Source organism: Lampris incognitus, chromosome 19 (assembly GCF_029633865.1).
Source record: "Lampris incognitus isolate fLamInc1 chromosome 19, fLamInc1.hap2, whole genome shotgun sequence".
NCBI classification, from domain to species: domain Eukaryota; kingdom Metazoa; phylum Chordata; class Actinopteri; order Lampriformes; family Lampridae; genus Lampris; species Lampris incognitus.
In genome coordinates, this window is record NC_079229.1 from 39,725,684 (window position 1) to 39,739,319 (window position 13,636).

General features: G+C 44.4%; 1 protein-coding gene and 1 pseudogene across 2 annotated transcripts in view; both read left to right on the plus strand.

Moving 5' to 3' along the window:
* The window catches only part of LOC130129961 (piezo-type mechanosensitive ion channel component 2-like), a 203,520-nt gene that overhangs the window by 16,983 nt on the left and 172,901 nt on the right, over nt 1–13,636 (plus strand). For both annotated transcript variants that reach the window (XM_056299667.1, XM_056299668.1), the window contains one exon: nt 8,118–8,196. In XM_056299667.1, the coding sequence (XP_056155642.1) occupies nt 8,118–8,196 (79 nt within the window). The remainder of the gene's footprint in view (nt 1–8,117; nt 8,197–13,636) is intronic.
* On the plus strand, nt 2,255–4,603 carry LOC130129963 (moesin-like; annotated as a pseudogene).

Sequence of the window (13,636 nt, forward strand, 5' to 3'; positions counted from 1 at the left end):
CAGACCTTCTGTCTGTCTGTCTGTTTTGTGTGTGTGTTTATTCTGAGTTACTGAATGTTAAAGAAATTCTCTTCATGCTGTGACTGTGAATTTTCTACATCATTGCATTTTAAACATTGTGGAGGTCCAAAGTGTGAGCTTTTTCTTTTCTTTTCTTTTCTTTTCTTTCTTTTTTTTTTTTGAGCCTCAACATTTCTCCAGCTTTCCTTTCCTGCTCTTTCCTCCTCTACAATATAATGACTATCTTTGCTCATCTTGTTGTTAGTAATAATGAAGATGTTTTGGGTGACTTTCTGGATGATGATGAGTAGCTACCAGGTTCTGTATGTAATCTAATCACGTCTTCTCTGTGATGGCAGCTCAGCCCCACATGATGGCTGCCATTCCCCATCACTATGTTAACGTTAGTGATACTTTACTTGTAGCTAGTACTTTGTCATGAGTTTATTTACCATTACAGCTTTGCTCTAGGCCAGGGAAACCGCAGCATTCAGCACAGAAACGCATGTTATCAGCATTCAGTATCTGCGTAACCCTGGTATTGACTGGCCTTCAGTATTGGGGTAACCCTGGTATTGACATGCCTTCAGTATTGGGGTAACTCTGGTATTGACGTGCCTTCAGTATTGGGGTAATCCTGGTATTGACGTGCCTTCAGTATTGGGGTAACCCTGGTGTTGACATGCCTTCAGTATTGGGGTACCCTGGTATTGACATGCCTTCAGTGTCGGGGTAACCCTGGTATTGACCTGCTTTCAGTATCGGGGGTAACCCTGGTGTTGACATGCCTTCAGTATCGGGGTAGCCCTGGTATTGACATGCCTTCAGTATCGGGTTAACCCTGGTATTGACATGCTTTCAGTATTGGGGTAACCCTGGTATTGGCATTCCTTCAGTATCGGGGTAACCCTCATATTCATGTGCCTTCAGTGTTGGGGTAATCCTGGTATTGACGTGCCTTCAGTATTGGGTTAACCCTGATATTGACATGCCTTCAGTATTGGGGTAACCCTGATATTGACATACCTTCAGTATTGGGGTAATCGTGGTATTGATGTGCCTTCATTATTGGGGTAATCCTGGTGTTGACATGCCTTCAGTATTGGGGTAACCCTGGTATTGACATGCCTTCAGTATTGCGGTAACCCTGGTATTGACATGCTTTCAGTATTGGGGTAGCCCTGATATTGACATGCCTTCAGTATTGGGTTAACCCTGATATTGACAGGCCTTCAGTATTGGGGTAACCCTGATATTGACATACCTTCAGTATTGGGGTAATCGTGGTATTGATGTGCCTTCATTATTGGGGTAATCCTGGTGTTGACATGCCTTCAGTATTGGGGTAACCCTGGTATTGACGTGCCTTCAGTATTGGGGCTATCCTGATATTGACATGCCTTCATTATTGGGGTAAACCTGGTGTTGACATGCCTTCAGTATTGGGGTAACCCTGGTATTGACATGCTTTCAGTATTGGGGTTACACTGATATTGACATGCCTTCAGTATCGGGGTAACCCTGGTATTAACATGCTTTCAGTATTGGGGTTACCCTGATATTGACATGCCTTCAGTATTGGGGTAATCCTGGTATTGATATGACTTCAGTATTGGGGTAATCCTGGTGTTGACATGCTTTCAGTATTGGGGTAATCCTGGTATTGACGTGCCTTCAGTATTGGGGTAATCCTGGTGTTGACATGCCTTCAGTATTGGGCTAACCCTGATATTGACGTGCCTTCAGTATTGGGGTAATCCTGGTATTGATGTGCCTTCAGTATCGGGGTAACCCTGGTATTGACATGCTTTCAGTATTGGGGTTACCCTGATATTGACATGCCTTCAGTATTGGGGTAACCTTGGTGTTGACATGCCTTCAGTATTGGGGTAATCCTGGTGTTGACATGCTTTCAGTATTGGGGTAACTCTGATGTTGACATGCCTTCAGTATTGGGGTAATCCTGGTATTGACGTGCCTTCAGTATTGGGGTAATCATGGTGTTGACATGCCTTCATTATCGGGGTAACCCTGATATTGACATGCCTTCAGTATCGGGGTAACCCTTACATTTTCTGGAAAACGCGCCTGTACCGCGATCAGAATTAAGTTTTATTGCAACAAGGTGGCGTTTATTTGGCGCCAATTTTCAGATGGTCACTAGTATTTTCGTTTCTCGTTAAATTTGTCTACAAAGGGTTTTTTTCCCCCATATATATACTATATATAATAAGGAAAAACAGGACCGGCAAAGATGCCGTAACCGATTAGTGTGAAGGTAACCACAATGGATGCAGAACTGGAGCTTGCCATTCAGCCCAACACAACAGGCAAACAACTCTTTGATCAGGTTGTTAAGCTCATCGGACTGCGGGAGGTATGGGACTTTGGACTCCAGTACCAGGATACGAAGGGTTTCTCCACACGGCTCAAACTCAATAAGAAATCTGTGAATGTTCTCATTCATCCAGGTCATGGTTATCCAAAGGAGTTGAATCAAGTGCAACTGGACTTGGTATATACCCGTGAAGACGTTTCGCCTCTTATCCAAGAGACACCACCTATCTCCCACTTACAATGTCGTCCTTTCACCTCTACCCAGGAGACTCAAGAAGCCTAGCCTCCAAGAACAACAGTCGGTCACTAACGGCTCCAACGACTCTCATGACCACTGAACAATGAAGTCCAAACTAACACCCCCAACGACCGTCGCTGCTAAACAAATGCAAATCAACAGCTCCGATGGCGACGGGCCCGGCTGGACATCGGAGCACAGGAGAGCCACGCATATCAATAGCTCCGATAACGATGGGTGCAGCCAAACATTGGCACACGAAAGAGCCATTCATATCTATGGTTCTGTTAGTGACGGGCGTTGGTAAACATCGCGACACAAAGAGCCATGGACATCTATACCTCTGACAACGACTCCTAGAGGATAAATTCTGAGTCTCGTCAGCAGCCAGTCAGACTAGCTTGGTCTAGTCAGAAAGACACGAACTGAGGAAGCCTCTTGGATGACAGGCGAAGCGTCTTCACGGATATATACCAAGTCCAGTTGCACTTGATTCAATTCCTTTGGATACTCAATAAGAAGGTGACAGCGCAGGATGTGAGGAAAGAAAGCCTGCTGCTCTTCAAATTCCGTGCCAAGTTTTTTCCTGAGGATGTGTCCGAAGAGTTGATTCAGGAGGCCACCCAGCTTCTGTTCTTCCTGCAGGTGAAGGAGGGGATTTTAAATGATGACATTTACCGCACTCCAGAGACAGCATTCCTGTGGGCCTCCTATGCAGTTCAGGCCAAGTATGCAGACCACCAAAAGGATGCCCACACACCAGGATACTTGTCCAGTGACAAGCTCCTTCCTCAGAGAGTACTGGACCAGCACAAGCTCAACAAGGAACAGTGGGAGGAGAGGATTCAGGTGTGGCACGAAGAACACAAAGGTATGCTGAGAGAGGAGTCCATGATGGAGTATCTTAAGATTGCTCAAGACCTAGAAATGTATGAGATCAGAGCTTTGGTTGGGAGTTGATGCCTTGGGTCTCAACATTTATGAACAGAATGACAAAATGACTCCAAAAATTGGATTTCCTTGGAGCGAAATCCAGAACATTTCCTTCAATGACAAGAAATTTGTCATTAAACCAAATGACAAGAAAGCGCCAGACTTTGTATTCTATGCTCCAAGACTACGCATCAACAAACGAATTCTGGCTCTCTGCGTGGGCAACCATGAGTTGTACATGCGTCGCCGCAAATCTGACACCATTGAGGTACAGCAGATGAAGGCCCAGGCTTGGTAGGAGAAAAATCACAAGAAGATGGAGAGGGCTTTACTGGAGAATGAAAAGAGGAAAAGAGAACTTGCAGAAAAAGAAAAGGAAAAGATTGAAAAGGAAAAGGAAGGGTTAATGGAGCGATTAAAACAAATTGAGGAGCCGACCAAGAAAGCTCAACAAGAGTTGGAAGAGCAGACACAAAGGGCACTGGAGTTGGAGCAGGAGAGAAAGCGTGCAAATGAGGATGCTGAACGTCTGGAGAGCGAGCTCAAGGCTGCCGAGGACGCCAAGGTCACTCTGCTTCAGCAGTCTGAGAACCAGATGAAAAACCAAGAACACCTGGCAACGGAGTTGGCTGAATTGACCTCATAAATTTCACTGCTGGAGGATGCCAAGAAAAAGAAAGAAGATGAGGCCGTACAGTGGCAGCAAAAGGCTGCCATAGTGCAGGAGGACCCAGAGAAGACCAAAGAACAGCTGCAAACGGCGGCCCATGTACAGAGCCTGTGAACGCAGAGAACGAGCACGACGAAAACGCCGAGAGCAGCACCGAGGCCAGCACCGAGTTCACGGCTGCCGCCACCTACAAGCACCGCAGTGAGGACGAGCGCATGACCGAGGCTGAGAAGAATGAGTGCGTGCAAAAGCATCTGCTTGCTTTGAGCTCGGAGTTGGCCAACGCCCGGTACAAGACCAAGAAAACGGCAAATGGCATGATTCATGCAGAAAATGTGTGAGCAGGACACAACAAGTACAAGACCCTTAGACAGATCCGGTCAGGCAATAGCGAACAGCGCATCGATGAGTTTGAATGTATGTAATGTATCCATGCAGCAGTGCAAAAGCCCACACACCATGGCCATTCTGCCGGGACTGCAGTCCCGCCTGCCTCACGCAAGATAGAGTGCCTTATACCCATATCAATCAGTTACACCAACAGGAAATGGTTACAGAAGTTAATTGTGCAACTGGAAACTTCCATACAGTAAGGTTTTATTATCTGCAATAATGAATTTATATAGTTGAATTTTTAAAAAGGGACATACTTTGACAACATTCCCCCCGTTAAGGGTTTACAGAACATATTATAAACTGTCTCATGCCATATTTCATGTGACATCAAATCAGTTTCAACTTGAGCACGTATTTATGTCACATCCCTGTAAGATGATATGATATGATTTTAACTTTTAAGGCTTTTGGACCATCACAATATCATATTGAATTTTTTTTTTCCAAATGCGGTAACACTTCAGCAGCAAGGTTGATTTTTCACAAACAGTATTATTTCTGCCATGATGGATTGTCATTGGTTCTCAACCAAGTGCATTGTAATCTACAGCGGCAAATACATATAATATGACTCTCTGTCTCTGTCTGTGTCAATGACTCTCTCTCTGTCTCTCTCTCACTTTCTCTGTCTCTCTCTCCTCTCTCTCTCAATTCAATTTTTCAATTCAATTCAATATGTGCTTTATTGGCATGACGTATGTTTGTGTACATATTGCCAAAGCATGTAAAACAACAACAACACAACACAACAATGATTATAATAATAACAGCAACAACAACAATGATTATGATATTAAACAACAACAGTAGCAATAGGTGCTGTCCCCCACTGTCTCTCAGGTTGTGGCAAGATAATATAAATCTTGCTGCAATGCTCACCGCTGGCCCCCTCCCAGGACCACCCGCTGCTTACCTGCGTCCTCCATGTCCTGCTACTCTGGAGTCACATGTTCCAGCTCCTGGACAAAAGCCCGGCGCTGTTTCTTTCTCTCTCTTTCTCTCTCAATATTCAATATTCAATATGTGCTTTATTGGCATGACATACATTTGTGTACATATTGCCAAAGCATGTAAAACAACAACAACACAATACAACAATGATTATAATAATAACAACAACAACAATGATTATAATAATAACAGCAACAACAGCAATGATTATGATATTAAATAACAACAGTAGCAATAGGTGCCGTCATCCACTATCTCTCAGGTTGTGGCAAGATGATATAAATCTTGCTGCAATGCTCGCCGCTGGCCCTCCTCCCAGGACCACCCGCAGCTTACCTGCGTCGTCCATTTCCTGGTACTCTGGAATCACATGTTCCAGTTCCTTGACAAAAGCCCGGCGCTGTTTTTCAAATCTGTCACATTTAAGGAGGAAGTGCCCCTCTGTCTCCACCTCATCTGTCATGCACTGACCACATGTTCGATGCTCTTTTGGCAACCACGTCTTTTTGTGTCTCCCCTTTTCAATGGCTAGACTGTGGTCACTGAGCCTGTATTTGATGAGGATCTGTCACTGCTTCCTGTCTCTGACAGTTAAGAGGTGTTCTTCCAAATCATAGTTTGTTTTTAGGGCCCGATAGACTTCTAGTTTGTTTTGAGTTTTGATTACAGCGTTCCAGTGTTTCAGATAATTGTTCTTGCTTTGTTTTATAGCCTGATTTATCGTAAACTTTGTTTGGGATGCAGTGCTGGCCTGAGGTTCGTTGGTCTTAGTATTTGTTACAGGGTTAGTGAGTCTCAGAGCCAGCTGCTTCAGGGGACTCTTTTCGGGGTTCAGTTCTTGGGTTTTCAGAGCTTTAGAGTGCAATGTATTTGTTGGGTTTGTATTTAAGTGCATCCAGGAATTTAGAGATCTTTTTTGTACATTTATCAATAGTGGAAACCGGCCTAATTCTGCCCTACATGCGTTGTTTGGTGTTTTCCTTTGTATTTTCAGAATCATTCTACAGAATTCAGCATGTAGGGTTTCTGCTGGATGCTTGTCCCATCTAGTGTAGCTGGAAAGACTGAGTGGACCCCATACCTCCCTTCCATATAGTGCAATGGGCAGAATTATCAATCAATCAATTATCAATCTCTCTGTCTCTCTCCTCTCTCTGTCTCTCTCTTGCTTTCTCTGTCTCTCTCTTGCTTTCTCTGTCTCTCTCTGTCCCTCTGTCTCTCTCCTCTCTCTCTCTCCTCTCTCTCTTGCGTTCTCTGTCTCTCTCTTGCTTTCTCTGTCTCTGTCTCTCTCTGTCCCTCTGTCTCTCTGTCCCGCTGTCTCTCTCTCCTCTCTCTCTTGCTTTCTCTGTCTCTCTCTTGCTTTCTCTGTCTCTGTCTCTCTCTGTCCCTCTGTCTCTCTCCTCTCTCTCTCTTTGTCTCTGTCTCTCTTGCTTTCTCTGTCTCTGTCTCTCTCTGTCCCTCTGTCTCTCTCCTCTCTCTCTCTTTGTCTCTGTCTCTGTCTCGCTCTCCTCTCCCCCTCTCTGTCCCTCTGTCTCTCTCCTCTGTCTCTCTCTCTCTGTCTCTCTCTCTCTGTCCCTCTGTCTCTCTCCTCTCTCTCTCTCTGTCTGTCTCTCTGTCCCTCTGTCTCTCTCCTCTGTCTCTCTCTCTCTCTCTGTCTCTCTCTCTCTGTCCCTCTGTCTCTCTCCTCTCTCTCTCTCTGTCTCTGTCTCTCTGTCCCTCTCTCTCTCTCTCTCTCTCTGTCTCTCTCTCTGTCTCTCTCTCTCGCTCTCTCTCTCTCTCTCTCTCTCTCTCTCTCTCTCTCTCTCTCTCTCTCTCTCTCTCTCTCTCTCTCTCTCTCTCTCTCTCTCTGTCTCTCTGTCTCTCTGTCTCTCTCCTCTCTGTCTCTCACCTCTCTCTCTCTCTCTCTGTCTCTCTCCTCTCTCTGTCTCTCTCCTCTCTGTCTCTCTGTCTCTCTCTTGCTTTCTCTGTCTCTCTCTTGCTTTCTCTGTCTCTCTCTCTGTCCCTCTGTCTCTCTCCTCTCTCTCTCTGTGTTGTCTCTCTCTCCTCTCTCTCTTGCTTTCTCTGTCTCTCTCTCTCCTCTCTCTCTCTCCTTTGGCTTAGCAGAAGGAACAGAATGAAAGGCACAGGGTCCACAGATGCTACACTCATGTTCAGGGGTCTAGTGGCGGCTCGGCTGAAAACTGAGTTCAAGTTTTTCAAACTTAGTTCAAACTTGGAAGGATTTATTTCTGTTTGGGGACATGGGGATGTGCTGTGCACTGTAGAAAAGCAGGTGCCTCTTCTTAATTTGTGAAAAAAAAATAAGGGAAGGTATGTATCCTTTTGTTTTTACTGTGTATGACAATTGTTGTGTTTTTCACTATGTATATGAGTATTTGTGTTAATGTTGTTATCTTGATGTGAATGAAGAATTGGACCATTAAAGGCTTGGTTAAAGGTCAACGGTCTCTCTCTCTCTCTCTCTCTCTCTCTCTCTCTCTCTCTCTCTCTCTCTCTCTCTCTCTCTCTCTCTCTCTCTCTCTCTCTCTCTCTCTCTCTCTCTCTCTCTCTCTCTCTCTCTTTCTCTCTCTCTCTGTCTCTGTCTCTCTCCAGGTTAGAAGATCTTGGTTTAGAGAAGTTCTCCGTTCCTGTTCTCTTCACCAGAATCTTCATACCTGCTGCTTTTCTTTTGGTATACACACACACACACACACACACACACAGACAATATTGTCACCTTCCTAAAATAATGGCCTAAGTCATATTTTCAAGTTTTTCAAAAAACCAAATAAACTGACAAATTTTGTTTCAGTCTCAGTTTATTCTGTGTCTAGTTGGTACCGCTCCACCTCTCGCACCAGCTCAGGCTCCTTCCCTGCCAGAATAAACTGACAAATTTTGTTTCAGTCTCAGTTTATTCTGTTTTTTGAAAAACTTGAAAATATGACTTAGGCCATTATTTCAAGAAGGTGATGATATGTTTCTATACCTGTCTGAGCCTTGGCTCAGCTCTCTGCCAAAGTGGGTTGTGTGTCTGACAGTTTCTGATACTTTAAGAAGTATTCATACAGTATAAGAAGTAGTCATACAGTATAAGCAGTAATCATACAGTATAAGTATTCATACCGTATAAGAAATATTCATACAGTATAAGAAGTATTCATACCGTATAAGAAGTATTCATACAGTATAAGAAGTATTCATACAGTATAAGACTAAATAAGACCAAAAAAGGAAAAAGCCGTACAGTTCTCATCACGATTGATCCTATGGTAGTTCTGACAGGTCAGAGGTCACATGAGCCATGTTCACTGGTCTTTCACTTGGATTTGCTCTTAGTAAGTCAGAAGGTGCAGCTGTCTTAGTGTATCTTTCTAACCCCCCACGTCGCGTCGGTGTCTACCGCTTTGTTAGGGTGACTCTGGAATCCTGCCATAATCAGCAGAAATGTCTCTGTCTGCGTCTCATCTCACATACTGATGGACCCAACCTGTTTTGTGCAGTTGTGAGTGTGTGATCAAGAACCTCTCATGGTTGAGGCGATTCCAGTCCTTCGAGAAACGTTTGTTCTGGCTATCACTGCTCCCTCTCTTCAGCCCCTCTCTAGCTCGCTCGACCAGCGCTGCTCTCCGCTGCTGCCTGATCTGAGTTGGGCCATGAACATGTGCAAGGGTTCGTCTAGGAGGCTGTGCGTCCACAGATGAAGGCAACACGTTTTATAAACTTGACCCGGGTGCAGTGCAACAGTCTTGTAATGGCAGGAAAAACACTGGTTTTTCTGGCTATGTGTACTCGTACACATGGCCACTCATCCACTCATCCCGTGCACACTCAGTTTTCAGTTCACATGCATTAATTTTCCACTTAGAGCTATTTGTAAACATGAGGAAGGGTGGCGACAGCATACACCGAATTTACAAACAACGAACAAACACACAGCTGTTATATTTAAACTCAAGAAGAACACACAGTGAAACCCCCTGTACTGACTGGTCAGTACAGGGGGTTTCCGAACTGACTGTACTGACTGAACTGACTGAACTGACTGAACTGACTGTACTGACTGAACTGACTCTACTGACTGTACTGACTGTACTGACTGTACTGACTGAACTGACTATACTGACTGAACTGACTGAACTGACTCTACTGACTGTACTGACTGAACTGACTGTACTGACTGTACTGACTGAACTGACTATGCTGACTGAACTGACTCTACTGACTGAACTGACTGTACTGACTGAACTGACTATACTGACTGAATTGACCCTACTGACTGTACTGGCTGAGCTGACTGAGCTGACTGTGCTGACTGAACTGACTGTAATGACTGTACTGACTGAACTGACTATACTGACTGAACTGACTCTACTGACTGACTGTACTGACTGAGCTGACTGTCCTGACTTAACTGACTATACTGACTGAACTTACTCTACTGACTGTACTGACTGAACTGACTGAACTGACTGTACTGACTGTACTGACTATACTGACTGAACTTACTCTACTGACTGTACTGACTGAACTGACTGAACTGACTGAACTGACTGTACTGACTGAACTGACTCTACTGACTGTACTGACTGTACTGACTGTACTGACTGTACTGACTGAACTGACTCTACTGACTGAACTGACTGAACTGACTATACTGACTGAACTGACTGAACTGACTCTACTGACTGTACTGACTGAACTGACTGTACTGACTGAACTGACTATGCTGACTGAACTGACTCTACTGACTGAACTGACTGTACTGACTGAACTGACTATACTGACTGAATTGACCCTACTGACTGTACTGGCTGAGCTGACTGAGCTGACTGTGCTGACTGAACTGACTGTAATGACTGTACTGACTGAACTGACTATACTGACTGAACTGACTCTACTGACTGACTGTACTGACTGAGCTGACTGTCCTGACTTAACTGACTATACTGACTGAACTTACTCTACTGAATGTACTGACTGAACTGACTGAACTGACTGTACTGACTGTACTGACTGAACTGACTCTACTGACTGAACTGACTATACTGACTGAACTGACTGTACTGACTGTACTGACTGTACTGACTGAACTGACTATACTGACTGAACTTACTCTACTGACTGTACTGACTGAACTGACTGAACTGACTGTACTGACTGTACTGACTGAACTGACTCTACTGACTGAACTGACTATACTGACTGAACTGACTGTACTGACTGAACTGACTCTACTGACTGAACTGACTATACTGACTGAACTGACTCTACTGACTGTACTGACTGAGCTGACTGAGCTGACTGTGCTGACTGAACTGACTGTACCGACTGAACTGATTATACTGACTGTACTGACTGAGCTGACTGAACTGACTCTGCTGACTGAGCTGACTGTGCTGACTGAACTGACTGAACTGATTATACTAACTGATCTGACTGAACTGACTGAACTGACTATACTGACTCAGCTGACTGAACTGACTGAACTGACTATACTGACTGAACTGACTGAACTGACTGTGAATACTGAACTGACTGTACTTACTGTATTGACTGAACTGACTGAAGTGACTTTACTGACTGAACTGACAGTACTGACTGAACTGACTCTACTGACTGTACTGACTGAACTGACTGTACTGACTAAACAGACTGTACTGACTGAACTGACTGTGAATACTGAACTGACTGTACTTACTGTATTGACTGAACTGACTGAAGTGACTTTACTGACTGAACTGACTGTACTGACTGAACTGACTATACTGAATATGCTGACTGAACTGACTGTACTGACTGAACTGACTGTACTGACTGAACTGACTCTACTGACTGTACTGACTGAACTGACTGAACTGACTGTACTGACTCTACTGACTGAACTGACTGAACTGACTGAACGGACTCTACTGACTCTACTGACTCTACTGACTGTACTGACTGAACTGACTGTACTGACTAAACAGACTATACTGACTGAACTGACTACTGACCGAACTGACTGTACTGACTGAACTGACTATACTGACTGAATTGACCCTACTGACTGTACTGGCTGAGCTGACTGAGCTGACTGAACTGACTGTAATGACTGTACTGACTGTACTGACTGAACTGACTATACTGACTGAACTGACTCTACTGACTGACTGTACTGACTGAGCTGACTGAACTGGCTGAACTGACTATACAGTCAGTACAGTCAGTACAGGCGGTTTCTGAACTGACTGTACTGACTGTACTGACTGAACTGACTCTACTGACTGACTGTACTGACTGAGCTGACTGTCCTGACTGAACTGACTATACTGACTGAACTGACTCTACTGACTCTACTGACTGAACTGACTGAACTGACTATACTGACTGTACTGACTGTACTTACTGTACTGACTGTGCTGACTGAAGTGACATTACTGACTGAACTGACTGTACTGACTGAACTGACTTTACTGACTGAACTGACTGTACTGACTATACTGACTGAACTGACTGTACTGACTGAACTGACTGAACTGACTCTACTGACAGTACTGACTGAACTGACTGTATTGACTGAGCTGACTGAACTGACTGTACTGACTGAACTGACTGTACTGACTGTACTGACTAAACTGACTGAACAGACTATACTGACTGAACTGACTATACTGACTGAATTGACCCTACTGACTGTACTGGCTGAGCTGACTGAGCTGACTGTGCTGACTGAACTGACTGTAATGACTGTACTGACTGAACTGACTGAACTGACTATACTGACTGAACTGACTCTACTGACTGTACTGACTGAACTGACTGAACTGACTATACTGACTGTACTGACTGAACTGACTGTACTTACTGTACTGACTGTGCTGACTGAAGTGACATTACTGACTGAACTGGCTGTACTGACTTAACTGACTTTACTGACTGAACTGACTCTACTGACTATACTGACTGAACTGACTGTACTGACTGAACTGACTATACTGACTGAACTGACTCTACTGACTGTACTGACTGAACTGACTGTACTGACTGTACTGACTGAACTGACTGTACTGACTGAACTGACTCTACTGACTGAACTGGCTGTACTGACTGAACTGACTGAACTGACTATACTGACTGTACTGACTGTACTTACTGTACTGACTGTGCTGACTGAAGTGACATTACTGACTGAACTGACTGTACTGACTGAACTGACTGTACTGACTGAACTGACTTTACTGACTATACTGACTGAACTGACTGTACTGACTGAACTGACTGAACTGACTCTACTGACAGTACTGACTGAACTGACTGTATTGACTGAGCTGACTGAACTGACTGTACTGACTGAACTGACTGTACTGACTGTACTGACTAAACTGACTGAACAGACTATACTGACTGAACTGACTATACTGACTGAATTGACCCTACTGACTGTACTGGCTGAGCTGACTGAGCTGACTGTGCTGACTGAACTGACTGTAATGACTGTACTGACTGAACTGACTGAACAGACTATACTGACTTAACTGACTCTACTGACTGAACTGACTGTACTGACTGAACTGACTATACTGACTGAATTGACCCTACTGACTGTACTGGCTGAGCTGACTGTGCTGACTGAACTGACTGTAATGACTGTACTGACTGAACTGACTGTACTGACAGAACTGACTATACTGACTGAACTGACTCTACTGACTGACTGTACTGACTGAACTGACTGTACAGTCAGTACAGGGGGTTTCCGAACTGACTGTACTGACTGAACTGACTGTACTGACTGTACTGACTGTACTGACTGAACTGACTGTACTGACTGAACTGACTATACTGACTGAACTGACTCTACTGACTGACTGTACTGACTGAGCTGACTGTCCTGACTGAACTGACTGTACAGTCAGTACAGGGGGTTTCTGAACTGACTGTACTGACTGAACTGACTGAACTGACTGTACTGACTGAACTGACTATACTGACTGAACTGACTCTACTGACTGACTGTACTGACTGAGCTGACTGTTCTGACTGAACTGACTATACTGACTGAACTGACTCTACTGACTGTACTGACTGAACTGACTGAACTGACTATACTGACTGTACTGACTGAACTGACTGTACTTACTGTACTGACT